The sequence below is a fragment of the Ochotona curzoniae genome, unplaced genomic scaffold (assembly GCF_017591425.1).
Source record: "Ochotona curzoniae isolate NIBS_2020 unplaced genomic scaffold, NIBS_Ocur_1.0 contig_64, whole genome shotgun sequence".
Classification (NCBI taxonomy): domain Eukaryota; kingdom Metazoa; phylum Chordata; class Mammalia; order Lagomorpha; family Ochotonidae; genus Ochotona; species Ochotona curzoniae.
The window spans coordinates 6,400,572-6,421,519 of NW_024466502.1; the positions used below are offsets into that span (position 1 = coordinate 6,400,572).

Consider the following 20,948-nt stretch of genomic DNA (forward strand, 5'->3'; position numbering starts at 1 on the left):
CTTCAGAGCCACAAAGCTGAGTCGCAGCATTTGTAGTCACCACTTGGGTAAGCTTGCCTAACACACTTCATTTTCCCAACCCTCCAGTCCTCACCTCCAAAGTGAAGATGCTAGTTCTATGACGTTTAATTGACACGGATAGTAAATTGGAATGTGGCGTACAAATTGTACATTACTAAAAGTATTTCATTTTATTCCTGTGCTGTATTCTGACTCAATAATTTCCTTGTACAGTCCTGGAAACAGGAAAATTTCTCTTCTCCCACTTTTTTTTTTGTCTTCCCTATCCATCTAAGTATCATGTTCTTTTTCATAACAAGGTTAACTATTTGACATTTACAAAAATCCATCTCCCTTGGAACTCCCTGCCACCCCCGCCCTCCCCACACACACATACACAAACACACAAATCTCATTCCTGACTCTCCATGCGCAAAGAGATCCTGTCACTTTGACCTAATCCTCTGAGGTTCATCCCTCTAAATAATTGTATTGTCTCCATAAAGCACTTTGTTACCACGGCAACGCTTACACAATTGCACGTGCAGGTTAATGAGGGTGGCTCTACAAGTTCTATGTTTCCCAGAAGGAAACAGTCTACCCTCCTGATATTATTCTCTCGAAGGAGTGCATCCAGCAGGGACTTTCTACAGCTCATGTAATTTTTTTGCATGAGCACCAATGACCAAGATGAGGAAACAGAACAATACAGCCAAAAATATGTACTGAAGGATGAAAGTGGAGTTCTGGGTTCCAGTTTGGTGTCTGACAACTCATTTACAATATAAATTGGGATGAGGTGTTCAACTTGTCAGGCCCCCAAATCTCCATATCCAAAGAGAAATGAGGGAGAAAAATGCTTTCCTGCACCTCAGCCCCTACAATATTTAGTAATCTCCAGTTACATTTAAGTGTCACAGCTTAAATTATTCCACAAACCTTCCTGGCATTAAACATTAACAGGGATATTTTCTTGTAGCACAGTTCATTATCATGCCCATAAATGATTAATTGTAACTTTATGTGTGGACCAGTAATTCTGCTGGACTTCTATGATTCATTATTTGTGCTGTGTTGTAATGTTACTTCTTGAAACTGACATTCTATGGTTTATTGTTTTTTATGGCTTCTCAAAGGTGGCTTTTGAAGGAGACACTAAGTGACACATGTTTTAGAAGAGTTTAAAAGTTTGACCCAGTGGAAGTTAGCATTACGTTTCTTGGCAAGCCACAGTGCCAGGTCCAGGAGGCCAGTGTTTGCACAGACACCACCGTGTGAGCAGCAAAGCCAACCATGGCCACCATGACTTCGGGCTGTTCGGCCAATGCAACGGTTTGTGAAGGTGACTCGTGTGTGGCACCTGAGAGCAACTTCAATGCCATTCTCAGCACGGTCTTAAGCATCGTGCTGACCATCCTATTGGCCTTGGTCATGTTCTCCATGGGATGCAATGTGGAAATCAAGAAGTTCCTGGGGCACATAAGGCGGCCATGGGGCATCTTCATTGGCTTCCTCTGCCAGTTTGGAATCATGCCTCTCACAGGATTTGTGCTGTCATTGGCCTTCGGCATCATGCCTATCCAGGCTGTGGTTGTGCTCATCATGGGCTGCTGCCCAGGAGGAACAGCTTCCAACATCTTGGCCTACTGGGTGGATGGGGACATGGACCTGAGGTAAGTTCCCTGTCACTCTGGCTGTTGCATTATATGGAACTGATCTTTTCCAAAGCCTGTAGACTCGTGAGAGTCCATCTAAACTGCTGCAGATCTCAGATGGAACTAAGGAGTGAAAAAGGAAAGAAGACATTCATGTACCCTTCAGTCCAGCTGCTTTGCTGTTAGAATTTGGAGCTTGTATTTTGTTTAGATTTTAAATCCAACTTAGTTCACATGGAGTTGTATGGTTACTTATTATCTCTTGGAGACAATTCAGAGTTTTTAAAAGAAAGAAAAGAAGGTAAGGAGGGAGGAAGGGAGAGAGAGATAAAGGAAGGTAAGAAGGACAGATAGAGAAAAGGAAGGACGGAAGGAAGGGAGGAAGGAAGGAAGGAAAGAAGGGGAAAGAAGAAAGATGTTTTTGAACCCATAAGCTGTAGGCTGTAACCAGGGAAGGTTTCTCTGTTTGGGGAAAAATTTCCTAGGAATAAAACCTAAAGAAAAGTTTCAATTTTGCTATACTTCTACCTGCAGAAAAAAGGGGGGAGAGAGAAACTCACAAAAGCATCTAAAATTACGCTTACCTTGCTATAACACACACACACACACACACATGGTCTCCCTGGTTCCCACTTAATATTCTAGATATAATTATTGCCCAATTCATGTCATGCCAGTTTGAGCAGGCACTGAGGAAAGAAACAAATAGCAAGAAGCAACAGTATTGATGTGAGCAGACTGAGTTTAAATTCCAAAAGTTGAATAGACAAATGCCTTTTTCCTTACCTTAAAAGTCCTCATTTATGTGAAAGTTGTGCATTTCTGCCAACCATTCAGGTATTAATGTAATGCGTGTTTAGCAAAAACTGCAGTTTGGCTAAACTATCTGAGTTTAGTTTGCACACTGTGCAAAATGAGAGAAGTACAACATATAGAAATGTAAGCACTGCATTGATCAAGTGCCTTGTGAGCTGTTAAGGCTTTGCCATCTCCTCTCAAGTGGTGCTGATGTCTCCAGAAGCTTACTGGGGAAGCAGGAATCAAATTAAACTCACACACAAGGGCATTTCAAAACAGTTATAGAAAGTAGAATTTTAAATCAAGATCATTTCGGTGTAAAAATCTGAACTATTTTCATGGTAAAGGTCCTCCAAAATGTTATGCAAAGGAGCACAGGTTTGACCCGGTGGTTAAGAGGTCAGTTAAAACAACTCTTTCTCCTATTAGAATGCACAGACTGGAGTCCCATCGTTCACTCCAGTTTACTGCTAGCACGGAATCCAGGGCACTTCAGTGATAGAGCATGTCATGGGATTCCTACCTCCCATGTGGGAGGCTTGCATGCAGTTCCCAGCTTGTGGGTGCAGCCTTCTGCGGCACCTGCCGAGGGAGACAGACAATGAGTGCTTTCTCTGTCTGATTCTTGCTTGTACTTTGCTACTTTCTCACTCTTCTTTTTATTTCTCCCCCTCTACCTGTAACCCTCTATTTTTCTCTACCTCTCAAATAAGTTAACTCCATTAGCACATGTGTTAAGAAATAACTATGCCTAAACTTTTAGCATATTTCCACCAAAATGACTTTATCTTCAAATTCCCATTCTCATACACTTCATGAAGTATGCTTGTACTTTGACATATAAGGAAGCATAGTTGCTACCTTCCACTATATGCTTCAGGGAATTCCTGCACATGATCATAAACATGGCAAGTGTTGTTCAGGTTTAGAAAATCTGTGAAACTGTATTATAACAATAAGTTCTTTTGAGACTTCAACTTAACTTCATCTGAAGCCAGCATTCTGAGGGCTCGCAACCACTAAACAGAAGGGAGTGAATTGAATTGAACATGCTACTTTCGACCTCCACTGAATAAATTTTAAATAATATTTGCAGCTTTTGACCAACGCAGAAGGAACTTGCACCTCAACACCGTATCATACATGAATCACTTCACAGAATGGCAGAAGTAGCTGTGATACTGTGGGCCTGACTAGATTCCCACAAACTCTCTTCAGCAGGCTGCAACTGTAAAACCGAGTCCGCAAACTCTGAAATACACTTTTCTGAGAGTTAAAAAATCTTACTTATTTTGAAATAGGAGATGATTATTTAATCTGTCTAAAATACAATAATCCCTAAAATTACTTTTCAAATAAATAAAAATCAGCAGAGAATATGAAACCATGTGGAAAACTTCCAGCTGAATTAGATAAATTAAAGCTTCAACAAGTGCATACATGCCCTCAAAGGTACATACAGCAGTGAAAACTTCAACATTCACTTCATAAGATGTGCACACTACACATTGCTCATATCTTGCAAAGTACAAATAAAATCAACATCTGTGAGGGCTGATCGTCCCTTTTCTAGAAATCTCATCCACTGAGAATGCAGTTAAGACATGGTAAGATTTGGCATGACTGACATAATCCCCATTTAATCTCATACACACTTTGATCAAACCAACTTAGCTTTACTAATTCTGAAGGTCGACTCTTCTATCCACCAGCACTCAGGGTCATGAACAAGAAGACAGACAACCAAAATGCCCACACAGCTAACACAGCAAATCATAGAGCATGGCAATTGCACTGCTTGTTCTAAGTACAAACAGACCCAACAAAAGCCTAGAAGACATTGCCATATTGTAGCACAGCTACTAATAATGCTTATGGCCGTGGACCTGAACATTGAGAAGAGGTTGAATTATGCTGTTGTATTAAAAGATGTCTTTGTGCTTTGCACATGTTAAGAAGAACATATTCAAATATTCTTTTAAGGTAAATTAAGGGAGTAAAACTTCAGCTACTGGATAACAGTTTTTCAAAACTTTTTATTCTTCTGGAGTGAATATTGAATAGCTCAAGTCTCATGATAATTTATTGAAGCACAAACCTGTACTTCTGTACTCAGACCATTACCCCTTTCTATTTGAACTCTTAAAATGACAAATCAAAACATGATTGTTCACAGTAACAGTAGCCTTCGCTGGTTGCACTTACACATTACACCTCATTTCAACTTCCCTGGACATGGTTCCAAGCACATCATTTCTTCCCAGCCTGGGAAGACACTGAGTTTTGGAATCTCTAATGACTTTTAAAATCGTCCATTTCACTTACACCTTGAAATACAGCAAGTGATAATTCCGTGCTTCTCTAATCAAACCAGAAACTTGGCATTTGTGAATCTGATCAGTGCACAGAGATTGTCACTTAAGTTATAACAGCACCATGAACACCAAAGTGTGAGGGAGACAGGAAGGCATGTTTCAAGTGAATCTTCAGGTGCCAAAGGCCTGTAGCTCTGAGGACACAGGCCTCCCACTGCAGCATCCTCAGCAACACCATGCAAGGACTTCTCCGTTTCTTATCATCAGTGTTTCTTGAATTCACTCCTCTACATATTTGTCTGTCTTTTCCAGAGCATTCACTCTCTGCATGCCTTTTTATTATTTTCTATTACTTGTTTTTTCTGTTACATTTGTTGTCTTTAGCCACATGTTTCATCTTCCCGTGACATGTTCCCTGTTACTCAAGTTGTTCTCCACAGTTCTATCCTTCTGGCCAATCAAAAATCGAAGCAGTTCCTTCCATGAACATCCACATCTTCACTGCTCTGGAAAAACTTAATCCTATTTGAGTGTTGCCGTTATTCTTTCTCAAGTGATGAAGCTTTTTTTTTAATGTGGTATTAATTTTTATTTTGTTAGCAAAATTCATCAGATAAAATTATGTACCATGAAAAGTACTACATCTAATCCCTCAAAGGCTTGTGCTATTATTTTCCGCATTTCATAGATAAATTGGGGGCTCAGGATCTTAACCAAGTTCTTTGAATCAGTGAATATCAGTCAGAATTGGAATTCACATCAATACACTTACCCCAACCAAACTCCGAACTTGCTGCTCAGAAGCTTCTGCAATGACTAACCCCACCTAAATATACATCTATTAATCTTTCAAGGTAGATGTAATTTGAAGTGTAATTTTACAGTCTTTCGCATTGCTTATAGCTGATTTCACTGAATTTTACAATATTCTCTAATTTTTCATTTATTTTTCCCTTTGTTTCCCTATCAAACACAATATTTCTCAACTGGCAGTCGATAAAGCTAAAGCCAAGAATTTAATGCAAAAGATTATTTTTATTTTGGTCTACGGTGCTATTTCCTCACATTAGAATATGAATTAATGGTAGTATTTAGAACTTAACATTTTTTCACATAGAAAGTTTTTGCTACTTTACTTCTGTTGTCCTCTCCGACGCCGGTCCTTCGTTGGTGCGGCAATGACTTCCAGCCGCCTAGTTTGTCATCCCCCCTCATTGCCTCTCATCAGGAGTATCCACTCCGTCTGTCATCTCCCTTTCCAGCTCCCGCCTTCGCACTCTTTAAGGTCTCTAAGGAACTGTTCTCACTAAATGCAAAACAATAATGCAAGTTCAAAACTTGTAGTAATTCAGAATTGAAGCTAAGACATTTTGAAAGGAGAGAAACTTTCTTCCCTCTAAAAGCTACTTTCATAGTTTACAGTAAAATATTCTCAGCCTCCTCCTCGTCACCGTAACTCAGGAAAGGAGTTTCATTCTAGAAAGCAAATTGGATACCTACGTAGGAAATTATGCAGAGAGTTTAAAAATCATTATGACATACGTTTTAATTAAATAGAAGAAAGAGAGGGGCAAAGAAAAGGAGGAACAGAATAAAACACATTTTAAGTTCCAATACTTTAGTTACCAATCGGACAAAGTAAGTAACAAGTAGCATTTTTCTGGCATAGGACTCCACTCTTGCAACTGGTTCTATTGCTAGCTCAACTTAGTCATGACCACAATAGACTATATATCCTGACAAGTGTAATACACACATCTCTAGCATTTACTACTATTTTTAAGGCATTTAAGATTTCCCTTTCCCCCTTCCCAAACTCCCACGCCACCAGCCAATTTCCCCTATAACATTACAGCAGTATGGTCCTTCATAAACAGTCATACGTCTATCATTCTGCTATTTAAGTGCATGCTGACATTGTAGGCATGAACAATGGAAGAGAGTCCAGCACCCTATTGTTAAGATACATTCAATGGGTTCATTAAGAATCCATCTTTGATTTGGAAGTAGAGATGCACAGTGCATTGTATCTTCACATCTGGACACGAGTCTCTATTACACAGTTACCACACATTCCCTTAGATTAAAAAAAAACCATAGGGCCCGGCGCGGTGGCGCAGTGGTTAAGGTCCTCGCCTTGCACGCCCGGGATCCCATATGGGCACCGGTTCTAATCCCGGCAGCCCCACTTCCCTTCCAGCTCCCTGCCTGTGGCCCAGGAAAGCAGTCGAGGAAGGCCCACAGCTTTGGGACCCTGCACCCGCGTGGGAGACCCGGAAGAGGCTCCTGGCTTTGGACAGGCATAGCATCGGCCCGTTGCGCTCACTTAGGGAGTGAATCATCGGACGGAAGATCTTCCTCTCTGTCTCTCCTCTCTGTATATCCGCCTTTCCAATAAAAAAAAATAATAAAAATAAATCTTTTAAAAAAACCATAAAACAAAATCAACAACAGGAACAAAATCAGAAAATGTACAGCACTGTGATGTTAAATAACATTCAATAAAATGACCAATGTGTCTCTGAAGAAATGAAAAAGTATTTTTAAACCCATTTTAAATAAGGATTTTTTTTTTAAGTGAAGCTGAGCCCTGTGTAAGCCATGTCCCACCCTTTATTGTGCCCAAACAGCTCTGATTTAGATGCACTCCAATGAAATTCTTCCCTTTCAGCCGCTTTCTTTTGTGTCCCCTAGAGTTGTTGTTGCAGTTTGGCAGGAAATATGAAATTTAGCACACGTAATGCTAATCTTAGGAGATGACTCGTGATTATCGCTAAGCCACAGTCATTGGGAAAAGCTCTTTCTGGAAAATGGAAGTCTCTGATTCTATATATGTTGTAGTGAAAGATATCAAATACATGCCCTCTTGGTTGTTCAGACAGCAAAGGTAAGGAATGCCTTGCACTGTTCTAACTACTGCACATTAGTGGCTCATTTAACTCTTGTCCTCAGGGAGTGTGGTGAAGCAATGTCGAGTAAGTAGCCCAAAGTCACATACTAAACGGTACAACCTGCTTCTGAGCCAAACAGTACACAGTTGCAGAGCCAGTCCCTGTGATACCCTGGTGGAAGTTTGTGCCCCTGCAATATAAGAGTTCTGAAGATCAAGAGGACCCATCACTTCATATCCCTCTTCCACCCACTGTCGAAGTACAAATACCAGCATCATTTGATACTGAGTCCTCCATACTAAATGCTAAAATCCACCCATCAAACAGAGCCTCCCAGGAAAAGCCTTATGTTCACACTAGCGACAAAAGCAAGCCCTGGGTCTTCTGAACACACATTTCATCAAGTGTTAGGGCCTTTCCCACTCCTAAAACTCCAGAACCACCCGGCCTTCTGACAAGCTTTTTACTTTTTTTCTTTCTTTTTCTATTTTTTCTTTCTCTCTGTTTTTCTTTTTTTTTCCTTCTGTCTTTCCTTCCTTCTTTCCTTCCTTCTTTCCTTCCTTCCTTCCTTCCTTCCTCTCGCTCTTTCATTCTTTCTCACTCTTTTTCTTTTTAAATCAAACCATCACCACTTAGGCAATAACCTGCCTGCCAAATAAATACACTGTGGTGTCCTCCCTTAGACACAAGCTCTCCCTATTGAGGTCATTGTCACACCAGCACAGACCTATGTGTCCAGTCTTCAGGAGTCTTGGCCAGTGCAAACATGCTTCTTGACTCTCTGATGGGGATTCTACAGTGGCATCACAAGGCACGCTGCAGTTAACTTAACTAGTTTAAACTGTCTGTTCCTCTTCGACTGTCTCTGATTCTTGAGGCCAATGCAAGGAACGGATGGCACAAGGCAAAGCAGAAGGACACCAAGTATAGCCCCTTTTGCCCAAGGCCAGGTGCTGCACAAAGCTGGTTGCATGTACATTTCTGCATATCCTCCAGATAAGATAGTGGCTGAGAAAGGCTCTCACAGGACTTTCTAATCATTAGTTGAAAGTGAAGCAGCCACACCCCCAGAAAAACAGGTGACAACAACCGATGTGTCTGCTTCCTTTCAGCGTCAGCATGACCACCTGCTCCACAGTGCTTGCCCTCGGAATGATGCCTCTGTGCCTTCTTATCTACACCAAAATATGGGTGGACTCCGGGAGCATCGTAATTCCCTATGATAGCATAGGTAAGTAATTCCTCTAGAAACTGCTGAGCCTCACTCTTCTCCTCTCTATATAGCCTCTGCTAGACTTTCAGGCCAAGGTTCTCACACCATCACTATTTCACGTTTATACAAGTTGCCATTTTCACCCAATTAGAGATCCCTTACAATATTACCCCCTGTATTTGCATGATTATTGAAAGAATGTGAATTCCAAGTTTTGACCAGAGGGGAGCATCTGATTTTTCCTCAATTCAAATAACCTGGAAAAAGAACCAAGTTAATAGACTGTAGCCTCCTTCCTCTAGGTCCTACTAAGGCTTCTCAGGCTGCCAGGACACATGGAGATTCTGCTGTGACCTCGTCACACAGTATGGCGAGTTTATCTAATAGCAGTTCATATTAGATGATGATTTCAAAGTATGATGCCTAGCAGCCATCACAGATGTCACCTAGGAAAGCATAAGGCAAAACATTTTTTAAAAGATTTCTTTATTTTTACTGGAAATGCAGATCAGATTGGCAGAGAGAAGTGTCTCTATCCACTGGTTCACTCCACAAATGGCCACAATAGCTGGAGCTAAACATACCCAAATCCAGAAACCAAGAGCTTCTTCCAGGTCTCCCACGTGGGTGCAGGGTCCCAAGGCTTTGGGCCGTCCTCCACTGTTTCCTAGGCTACAATCAGGGAACTGGATGTGAAGTCGAGCAGCTGGGACATGAACTGGTTCTCATATGGGATCCCATCACTTACAAGGATTCAGCCACTGAGCCATCATGCCAAACCTGAAACATTTTTGTTAGCCTCAACTCTGAGCAACAACCCTGATTCACAATGCGAGGTAATGACACAGTCTGTATTGTCTGCCTTGGAAACCAACTTCGCAGATATGTCTCCACTCATTTCATCTCTCATTGCTCAGCCCCATCACAGGGGAGATTCTTTTCTCTCTCTGGGAGAACAGATAATGAAGGGAGATTAAGTCGTGCAGGTAACATAGGGATGTGTATCTAGGGAAGGAAACTTGAGTTCCTGGACTATTCAAAGCATGCTCTCCCATAGAGCTGCCATAATAAATTAGGAGAAATAGCCAACATCTCAGTACTGGCCACTAAGTACATTACATGCTAAACAATCTTGAAGCTGACATTAGACACAAGTGCCATGTTGACCAGCTATATTCAAAGGGTCTGTTTTCTGTGAAGGGGCATCTTCAATAGAAACGGTGATGCAGAATGTGGAGACCCTAGATTAAAAGCACTTCTACTTTCTGGCCTGTGTGGTAGTGTACCAGGTTAAATCTCTACCTACAGAGCCAGTATCCCGTGTGGGTACTGACTCAAGTTCCCGTGGCTCCACTGCCCATCCAGCTTTCTGTTTATGACCTAGAAGAGTAGCAGATGATGGCCCAAGTCCTTGGGCCCCAGGACCCACATAGGTGACCCAGAGGAACTCTGACTTCAGGTTTAAGACAGGCCCAGCTCCAGCCATTGCAACAACTGGGGAAGTCAACCAGCAGATGGAAGATCTCTCGACTTTGTCTCTCCTTCTGTGTCTTTAACTCTGCCTTTACTGTACTGGGCCCTGTGCTTGCTAGCACATGCAAGAACCTGGTCTGGGAACACCTCAAAGTTTCTTGGGGGATCCCCCCAATCGAGCTTTCGGACTCAGAACGCTAACCATCAAACTACAGAGGACAGAAAGTCAATCAACCACCTCAGCTATAGTTGGCAATGAGAATACTGAGCAGAGACGCTATGATGCACTATGTCGATCAGTGGAATCTCCAACAAACGCATCGTGCTTGGAGTGGTGAGAGTGGCAGCAATTCAGAACTATTCAACTATCAAAACCACTTGGGCAAGACCCTCGGAACATGCCCCACATCTGGGACCTGGGATGGGTGGGAGACTGGGTGGGGCTTCTCCCTTAAAATCTCCTTTTACATCAGATACATTAAGGAAACAATACAGAACTAATTGTCTTACCCATCTTCCTGTAGCACTTGAATCTTTTTACCCTAATTATGTCAAGATTGTCAAAAATAATAAACAAAAATTAAACATTATTTTCATCCCTAACACAATTTCTGTGATTACATATAAATTAGGGTATACAGAACTAAGTGAGGACATATTTTGTGAACATTAATTAGGGATGATCTGTCCTGCAATGTTTTCATTTAGACTCTTCTGTATCCTGAACTCCTGCCTTTACCACTGGACTAAGAAAACTAAAAAGTGATCTCCTTTGCCACACCTTATTCAGCACACACCCTATGGGTTTTTCTGTAGAAGATGCTTCTATTTAGTTTTCTATGGGAAATTCCTCTCTGTCAAATATAAACTCCTGAAAACAGATGTGAGAATGACCCTCTCTAACCACCTACCTACACCACGTGCTACTGCTTTACTATCTCCCCAGACATCTGCCCCTAGAGTTGAAGAATCATTTGTGTTACAGTGAACATTGCCAAACTCTCCATAAACCTGCCTACTAAGGGAGAAGTTTTGATTCCACTACAATTGCTGTTTTAAGGAATGAATGTAAGCCTTGAAATAGTTTCCTTGTGATTTTCATTCCTTATTGGAAATGCCTTCTTGGAATATTGAGTACTCTACTCAATAATATGAATGGCTACATGTCCTTTAGCATGAAAAAATTTTGAAAGGAGGAGAAAATTAAAAACCAATTAACACCCCCAATGGAAGAAAACATCCTTTCCAAAGAAGTCAATGAAGAAAACGAAAATAAATGGTGAGAGCAGTTGTTAAGAAAAGACACTAATCCTACGTGTCCATCATAATCATGCAGGCCCAGTCTCCAACCTCACTTTTGGATGTTGCTCTTCTACTCATTTTAATTTGGAAAGTCAACAAGTTGATTGCTACAGAAAATGTCTTCACTAACTATATCATAAATGAGCAAATAGAAGCTGAAGCTGCTTAATCTGTGCACCATCCCTGTGCAGCTGGTAGCAGCCTGCTGGTCAACTCTCCACCCTCCTGTGCGATCAGTGATTGTCTCAAACGACTCTCACCTAGTTCCCAGCACGATCTGATGATTCCATACACTCCTGGGGAGTCTGCCCCCTCAGACACTGATGTTTGCACAGAGGGGCCCCTGCACAGATGGAACAACTTAAAAAAAAAATAGCTGCACCGGATTAATGTACGGATTACCGATGTCTTTCTTCCTCTCATTTGAGAGCATCCCATGTGGAGAACTTGACATCCAAGTTATCATTTAATTCTCACCACGACAGTGTGAGACAGATATCACTTTTCACTGCTCTGTCCATTTTACCATAGGGAACCCCAGCCTCATAAGGGTTCGGTGATCTGCACAGCTTCCAGTCTGTGAACAAAGCAAAGTTTCGCTCCAATCCTATCTAACTCCAGTTGCCCACAGGAGTCTGCTCACCCCATTCTTTCCTGCTCATTTTTCTTTCTTTTTTTCCTCCTATACCTACTGGGAAAACCTGACTGGCTAACAACTGACAGTTCCAATGGCTGAACTATGAGCAGGTGTTTTTTTCATCTACACTGACCAGAATTTTACATAGAAATCACAGCTTCTCAAGGGCTTTTCAGAATGCTCATGGGAAACTTTACATGATTTTAAGATTCCATTTCCACCAACTTTTAGAAGTCCACCAAATGAAGAGCAAAGAAAGCACACAGATCCAAGGCTAAGAGGAGAACAGGTCTCCCAGTCCACTGAGGAGAGGACAGTAACTGCCTGCCACCTCTCCCAGCAGGAACCATGGCTGTCTATCCCAGACAGCTCCAAGTCCTAAGAAACTTCATCTGGCTTCTTCTGATCAGGAGGGGAAATATGTGTCTGCCAGATTTCAGATTTTGGCCAGTATTCTACTTGCCTATTAGTACTATTGCCCCATAGGAGCAAGAAGAGTCCCAGAGACGCGTCACGTAAAAAGCATCTGATCAAAGCTTACTACCCTGCATTCTAAACACAACATCTGCACCCAGAGTTGAGCTAGCATAATAAGATGCAGCTGCATCGATATTGTTTCAATTTAAGGCCCATCAGCTCCACAAAATCCAGAGAATGGTCTAGACATACAGCATAGGAAATATTTCCCAAAAATAGCTGGGTGCAAAAATAGTCAAAGGAACTCTTTCTGGGCCATCTTACAAATCATCAGTCAATACCCTCTTCCAAACCCTTTGTCCTACCATTTTCTCTTTCCTCCCTCCTATCTTTGATTTATCCCTGCTCTTGATTTAAACCCTTGTCATTCCTTAATTTCACCAAATAGTTTCTAGAGAAAAATATCTCCTGACCTTTGTTTTCCAGGAAACTAGAAGGCCACAAAGAAATTATGCCTTTCAACCATTATTTTAATTTTAAATTGATATTCGGTCTTATGATCTAGAATTTATTTCCAGTCCTAAGTCAGTTTTTCCCAATACTTGGCAGATTCTACTTTGAGAATTTCACTATTCAATTCCACCTTCTCTTATTGCTTTCAAAGAACATTTGAAAAAGAAAACAGTCCATGAGATGTTAGAAATAGTTGGTGCTATATTATATAAAAGCAGCTGTTGGACAAATGTGTATTAAATAGGAAGAAGAAACAAACCATATGTCACAAAAGCAGCAGTAAATTTAACACAGTGAAAATGAAGTATGACTCCTTTATCTGGCTGGGTGAGCACACTGCTTTAAAGAATTATAATTACATGTGAGGTGGCCAAATATATCATCTCACAGAACATTTATAAAGCATGTTTTTTCACTCTCTTCTCTCAACACTCTGCCATAGATGTGAATCACTAAGTTAGCTTTAACTAGAAATCATTAGCTCTCAAAATCCCTGAAGATCTTGAGTTAATTTTGAATATTTTATTTCTCTCATTTTAAGATATTATAAAATATTTCTTTTCTTGTATTACCATGAAGTAACATGGATATAAGATATAATCTATTTGTACAATGAGAACATAGGTACACACACACACACATACACACACACTTACTTGATCTCGGCCAAAAGGTTGAGAAGCAATACACACACACACAGACGTACACTCAATTTGCCGAGTTATTTTTCCCTAGGATAGAAAAATTCAATAGACAAAAAGTAGCCAAGATTCTGACAAACCGAAAACTAAAGCATACTGGCAGCATCAGGACGTAAGGAAAGCGTTTCTATCTTTAATATTTACAATTCTCTGCCCCTAATAATAAATTGCTTGCTTGAGTGTGTAAAGAAGTGGAGTGCGAGTGTGTGTTCTGTATTCTGCCTTGTGTCTTCTGAAGGGAGATGCAAACATGACCAGGGCCTTCTTTAGCTGCTAATTCTAGATTACCCTCTTTCCTGTGTTGGATGCTCTGCTGATTCACCTGCTCTTCCGCCATCCGCAGGTACCTCCTTGGTCGCTCTGGTTATTCCCGTTTCCATTGGAATGTTTGTTAATCACAAATGGCCCAAGCAGGCGAAGATCATACTGAAAGTAAGTTTGCCATGGTATGAACTGCGTAGTTACACCTTTAATGATAATTAAAAACATACAGCTGTTTTAATCACTAAATTATTTTATTCTCATATTCTTAACTTCCATGGGGGCTTGACACAGTCCCCTGTCCTACAGGACAAATTTCTGCCAACCTCCATTCTGTTCTCAAAGCCCATTGGTGCTCTAATTTCTGAGTTTCTGTCATAATACATCTAGACTACTGTAGTAGAACAAGAACTTATCTTTCTTACCTCTGTGTCTGTATGACCAGTTCAGTGTCTTGTAGAGGCTCTTGCCTTTCACCAATAAAGCTCTGGCTAAATGGTGTGGGACTGGATAGAGATGTGAGAGACAAATTCTGCAGAAGTCGTAGAATAAGAGACAGAAAAGCTGGCTGCTCTTCTGTGCTTCTCCAAACAAAGTTATGGTATTTAAGTTCGTTTGAAAGTAGAAAAAGGAGAAAATAAACACAGTAGCTTATATTTACATTTGTCCACTTGACTTTTACTGAGTTCTAAATCCATTTTCGTATTATTACAACAGCCATGAAATGTGGTTGGGAAAGATTTTATCCCTGACTGCAAGCAAAAAGAATGCAATTCAGAGGGGTTCATGATCAGCCAAAGGAGCTAGGACGGGAAGAGTTTCATCTGGAAGCCGAGTCCTCTAGACCTTTACAGCACGTTTGCTTTCTCCCTAACAACTGTCACTTGCAAGCTGGGAAATCTTCAGGCGTGATGATATGATCTGCCCTGTGCTTTTCCTGAAAGTGAGAACACGGGACAAAGCCCAGTCCTCCCAGTGGGCTGAGCATACCGACTGCTGCCCTCTATGGAAAGGAGACTGCTAAAGCTGCATCTCTGACAACAAGGACATTTCCTTGGACACACAATTGCTGGACTCACTTACACATTTTTCCTCTAGGTTGGATCAATTGCAGGCGCAATCCTGATCGTGCTCATCGCTGTGGTTGGAGGAGTATTGTACCAAAGTGCCTGGATCATTGAACCCAAGCTGTGGATTATAGGGACGATATTTCCTGTGGCTGGTTACTTGCTAGGTTTTCTCCTGGCTAGAATAGCTGGACTGCCATGGTACAGGTATGGTGTTTGGATAAACCATATTGGGAATTTACATTTCTAACAGTTGTTATATTGGGTCTGGATTTAGTATATCCTATACCAGATATGTCATTCCCAAAAGCCTAATTCATTTTTAAGTTATGGAATTCACTCAAATTGCTCAAGAATTGCTCAAATTCTTCTAGATCATTCTTTATCAGGGCTTTTCCATCGTTATATGTTCTTATTCACCAAGCAAAATGAGTTTAACAGAATTGCTGATGAGGTTGGTATTATAATATCAGAGGGTTCTCCCAGGCAGCAACAGAATAAACTCATCACACAAAAATGCTGAATATTACAATGAGTTTAACCCTTATGGATTTGGCACTGGGTAAAAAAATTTTCTCTCCTATTTATCCATCTCAGTCAATAGGCAGGGAGAAGCATGTGTAAGAAGGGGTGCACATACGAGGCTGGGAACAAGAGGTGCAACACCCAGCACAGGGAGACCACAATGCTGGCACCAGGCAGACCTGGACTTCACTTGAACCCTGCCACGCATCAACTGTGGAGCCCAGGCCAGCCACCCACTCTCTCTGAGATTTCTCACTGATAGAATGTAGAAATTTTTACCCTGTAGGTTTTGAAGTCAGGATTTAATCAAAATAAATTTAATATAACAGCAGAACAACTTTCTCTGTGTCTGCCCTGTTACCAGGGACATAGGAGAAGTAAACCACTTTTGCCTTTTATGGGGCAATATTACAAATGAGCCTGCTCCCAATTACACATGCATTAAACATGTTTATTTGTATTATACACAAATGAGATTTTATATATTTTTATATATAAGATTTTACATATGTGTTTATATATCAATTACAATATTTGTTCAAAAAAGTCATTGATCGAGGGTATATGGCATTTGCATATTAGCAACAAAGACAAAGCACCTCTGACGTATGTCTTTCCTCTCATTCCATCTGCTTTCAATGCTCTTCAGCACAAATGGAACAGTAAAGGAACAATCTGCTGTGTGCGTGCTTCTTGCAGGTGCCGAACAGTTGCTTTGGAGACGGGGATGCAGAACACGCAGCTGTGCTCCACCATCGTGCAGCTCTCCTTCAGCACTGAGGACCTCAACCACGTGTTCACCTTCCCACTCATCTACAGCATTTTCCAGATTGCATTTGCAGCGATATTCCTGGGAAGTAAGGAAGAGCGCTCACCACAATTCATTATGATACTCTTCTCTGTAAAATCCTGGAGTTGCTGAGTTTTGTTTTTAAAAGCACTCATTTTTACATGAAAGGCATCTTTCTACACAGAAAGAGATCTTCTGCCCACTCCCTTAATAACGACAATAACCAGAACAGACCTGATCTGAAGCCAGAAACCCGGAGCTTCTTCCAGGTCTCTCATATATGTGAAAGGGCAAAAAACCTAAGCCGTCTTTTATTGCTTTCCCAGGCCTTAGGCAGGGAGCTGGATCAAAAGTGGAGCAGCCAGGAAGCAGACCAGTGCCTACGCAGGACGCTGGTACTACAGGCAGATAACTCACAGACTAACTCACTATGCTAGCCCCAACAAGCTTTAGAATTCCTTCTTGTCAGTGAATTATACAGTGAATATAAGGGGAAAGTGATCCATATTATTATAACGTATTCCAAATGCTGAAGCAAATATTTTAATTTTACCAATTTTGTCCTTTAGTGACAATGGAAATCTGCTCTGTCTGCTGAGTTTCTTTCCCTCAACTGTTAAAAAGGCATATTGACCTGTTAGAATCATTTTTTATTGGGTGCCTTCCCATTGCTTTAAAGAAACTTGGGTTTTGGTGACATTTTCAAAACTGTATTATAATGGTATGCTTTGTAAATATAGTGTGACTCTCAGAAAAATGGTACAATGAGGATGCTTAGACTAAGTCGAAAGGCAAGTGTGTGTGTGTATGTGTGTGTGTGTGCGCGCGTGTGTGCTTTCACATTCCTTTTTCAATTGTTTTTAAGTGTATTTATAGAATTGGAGCAAACTTCATGTGTTTTGTATAAATAATTTCTAAGATGTATTTATTTTTACTGGAAAGTCAGATTTACAGGGAGGAGAGACAGACAGAAAGATCTTTCATCTGCTGGCTCACTCCCCAAATGGCTGCAGTGGGGCTGCAGTGGCCCAAGGCTTTAGCTCGTCCTCCACTGCTTTCCCAGGCCATAAGCAGAAAGCCGAATTGGAAGTGAAGCAGCCTGGACATGAACCAGTGTCCATTTGGGAGGCTGGTGCTTGCAAGTAGAGTATTAGCCAGTTGAGCCATCGCATCAGTCCATTATATATACAGTTTTAAGAGCATAATGGTACTCTGCACCCTATCTCATTCATGTCCACCCTCTTTTTCTTACTTTTAAATTTTATAATGACACACTTTGAAGTTTTTTTCAACACTAGCTTGAACCTTCACGAAATACAGAATTCCACAAGTAATAAGTAGAAAAACCACTGTTCCACAAAAATATAGATGATGGCCATAAACATATAAAGTTTGGGACTTTATATATTAGTTAATACAAATCAGGTAAAACATGGTATTTGTCTTTTGGGTACTGACTTGCTTCACTAAGCTTAATGATTTCCACTTGTGCTCATTTTGTTGCAAAAAAACAGGAATTCATTCTTTTTTTATGACTGACTGAAGTTGAAAAAAACTTCAAAGTGTGTCATTATAAAATTTAAAAGTAATTGTATTTTTATCCACTCATCAGTTAATGGGCATTTGGGTTGATTCTGTGTCTCAGTTACTTTGAGTTGAGCCGCTGTAAACATGGTGGTACAGATAACTTTTCCATATGCTGATTCAATTTCTTCTAGACAAATTCCCAGGAGTGGGATGGCTGAGTCATATGGTAGATCTATTTTCAGTTTTCTGAGGACTCTTCATACTGTCTTCCGTAATGGTTGTACTATTTTACATCCCCACCAACAATGGATTAGGGGCATTTTTCCCTAAAGACCAGCACTTGCTACTTTCTGATTTTGGGGTGATAACCATTCTGTCCTGGAGGAAGGGAACTTCCTGGTGACATACACTTGCATTTCCCTGATAGCTGGTGACCCCGAGCATTTTTTCATCTGTCTTCCAATATAATAAGAAAGTTAAGAAAGAGAACTTCTTGATTTAACATACTGGAGGTGGTACACTTGACTCTTGATTTTACTCTGCAACCGCAGAAATCTTTGCTCCTCTCCCATTAGACCCCACTAAACACTGGTTTTCGCTTTTCCCTAGTTTTTGCTTTCCAGTGCCTGATGCTGTTTAACTTCTCCTTATGAAGAGGCTATTTTGACATTTTAATGGAAGATGGAAGGCTGAATGACAAAGAAAAATGTGAATATTAAGTTACAAAATCCCAGGGAGACAGTTTTGCTTTGTTCTCTGCTTAGCTCCAGCAGGTACTTTGCTTGCCTGTGGATGTTAACTGCCCTGTTCACTCCTGTTTGGCCTGTCAGACCTCCTTTCTAGCACAGGAAACTCTGAATCTGTTGAAAATACTCTGCTCATTTATCAGGGGTCCAGGAGACCCTGATAAGTCTAAGGTTTCTAAGTCTCATTTTCTTGTTTAATAACTATATAGTAGTCCCTCCATTTCCCACATTGGGAAATGTTTCCAGATAATTAGCTAGTCATGTGTTCTAGACAAATCACAAAGTAGACTTCTTGGTATACCAGTTAAGTAAATGCACAAATGGACAATTAACCTGAAAGAGATTGATTGACTAATAGAAAATCCAGTTGAATGAGGAAAAGCAAGCTCATATACTTCCCTGCACTATATTAGCAGTTGTGAAAGCAAAGGTGGCATCTTCATGAAGAATACAGAATTATGAAAACACAGTTTAGTGACAAAATTATAAAACCAAATATTTTGGGGACAAAGAATGGAATGGAGGAAGGTAAGAAAGAGGGAAGGAAGCAAGGAAGGATAGAAAGAAAGAGGAAAAGTGGGGAGAAGGGGCAAGGGAAGCTATAAGTAAGATACATGGTTTGGTGCAATGAAACCACTGGTGTAACTGTAAGTTGCAGGAGTCACAGCTCAAACAGTTTGTATTAAGTATCAGATCTTCAATTGATACAAGTCTAATTAAATTCGATAGTATAATTCAGTTGCTTGGAAACTAAAAGTGCAAGCCCCATAGAGGAGACAGGTCCTGTCTTTTCAATATCTTTGAAGCTGGATATTGGTTCAGCTGTGTGTCACAATGGGAATCAACATTTACTGAAGCTTCATGTCTCCATAGGCCATGCTATAGACTTAATTTATATCATTCCATGTTTACAATTGCCTTATCAAGTTGATAATGTTATTGTGACCATTTTATATGTGAAGAAATTGAATTTGAAGGGTCAAACAATATCTTCTGTTTCATTATCAACTTTGGCATCAGTAGAGAGATGAAAGAAAGGTGATATTTAAGTAATAAAATGGCACATTATGCCTAAAAACTAATAGGGAAAATAGGGCTTGAATACACAATCAAATGGCCTTCTTACCCCACCCTGCCTCCACTACATCCTACGAGTGTGGCCACACACACACACATCACTTGTAAAGAGAAGCATCAGGCCTTCTCTTGCAAGACAAAATCTGTCCTGGTGATCGGATCTCAAAATTGAGAGAGAGTTGTTACCAGAAATTCGAAACCCCACAAAGGAGAGGACGACCGATCACCAAACAATGAGGACTGCCCCTCCAGACGAAGCACATATCCAAAGACAAGGAGTGGCCAGGAGAGTTAATTTCTTGTTCAGATCCTCCATGAAGGACTGTCACACCCAACTCCTCAACAACGACCACACAGTTGTTATATTATCGAGGTCTAGTACATTCACTGGGATATGGTAGATGTGGAAAATGTGCTTATTGTTCTGGTTATTGTCAAGTACCACATGCATGTTTCAAGAAGTCAGGTGATGGCCTGAAACAAACATCCCTAATGTTTTCTATTAGATCATCCTGAGGTGCAATCTCTCAAGCCCTAAGTGGTCCTAGAGTTGGGAATAATGACTTCTTTCTCTAAGTGATTTCTAGTTGACAGAAAATGTAAACTGCCTTAAGAATAGTATATTATAATCACTCTTCAAAGTAATGTTGCCATTCATCATTCTAAAATTGACTTAACCTGTTGTGCATTTTTTTCTAGTTTATGTCACGCACAAGAAATGTAGTGGGAAGAATAATGCAGAATTTTCAGACAACAAAGACACCAAGGCAGAACCCGAGTCATCATTTCAGCAGATGAATGGAGGATTTCAACCAGAGAAGTAGCTACCACATGGACAAAGAAACACCAAGCATGTTTAAGCTATAACTGTATTTAATGACTTGTTTTCATAGTATAGTTAGTAAGAAAATGTTAATGTAAAAATGTAATTTCTGTTGACTGCCAATATTTTGTTTTGGGGACAAAGTGACTGACGGTCAATTCCTTGATGATGAAAGCATTGTTTTCATATATATGTTCCACATATGTAGTCATCCATA

The 20,948-nt window shown here is 40.6% G+C and overlaps 1 protein-coding gene across 1 annotated transcript; it reads left to right on the forward strand.

Annotated features, from left to right (window-relative positions):
* Positions 1–1,293: 1,293 nt before the first annotated feature.
* Positions 1,294–20,732, forward strand: SLC10A2 (solute carrier family 10 member 2). The gene is made up of 6 exons (XM_040991009.1): positions 1,294–1,673; positions 8,772–8,890; positions 14,259–14,347; positions 15,275–15,450; positions 16,468–16,625; positions 20,608–20,732. Exons 1-6 carry the CDS (start codon positions 1,294–1,296, stop codon positions 20,730–20,732), a joined length of 1,047 nt encoding a protein of 348 aa, XP_040846943.1.
* Positions 20,733–20,948: the final 216 nt, after the last annotated feature.

Excerpts from the sequence above, each read along its gene's own strand:
- SLC10A2 (XM_040991009.1), top strand. The coding sequence starts at position 1,294 with ATGGCCACCATGACTTCGGGCTGTTCGGCCAATGCAACGGTTTGTGAA. Across the intron at positions 8,891-14,258 it reads AATTCCCTATGATAGCATAG|GTACCTCCTTGGTCGCTCTG; the intron begins GTAAGTAATTCC and ends CGCCATCCGCAG. Across the intron at positions 16,626-20,607 it reads TGCAGCGATATTCCTGGGAA|TTTATGTCACGCACAAGAAA; the intron begins GTAAGGAAGAGC and ends ATTTTTTTCTAG.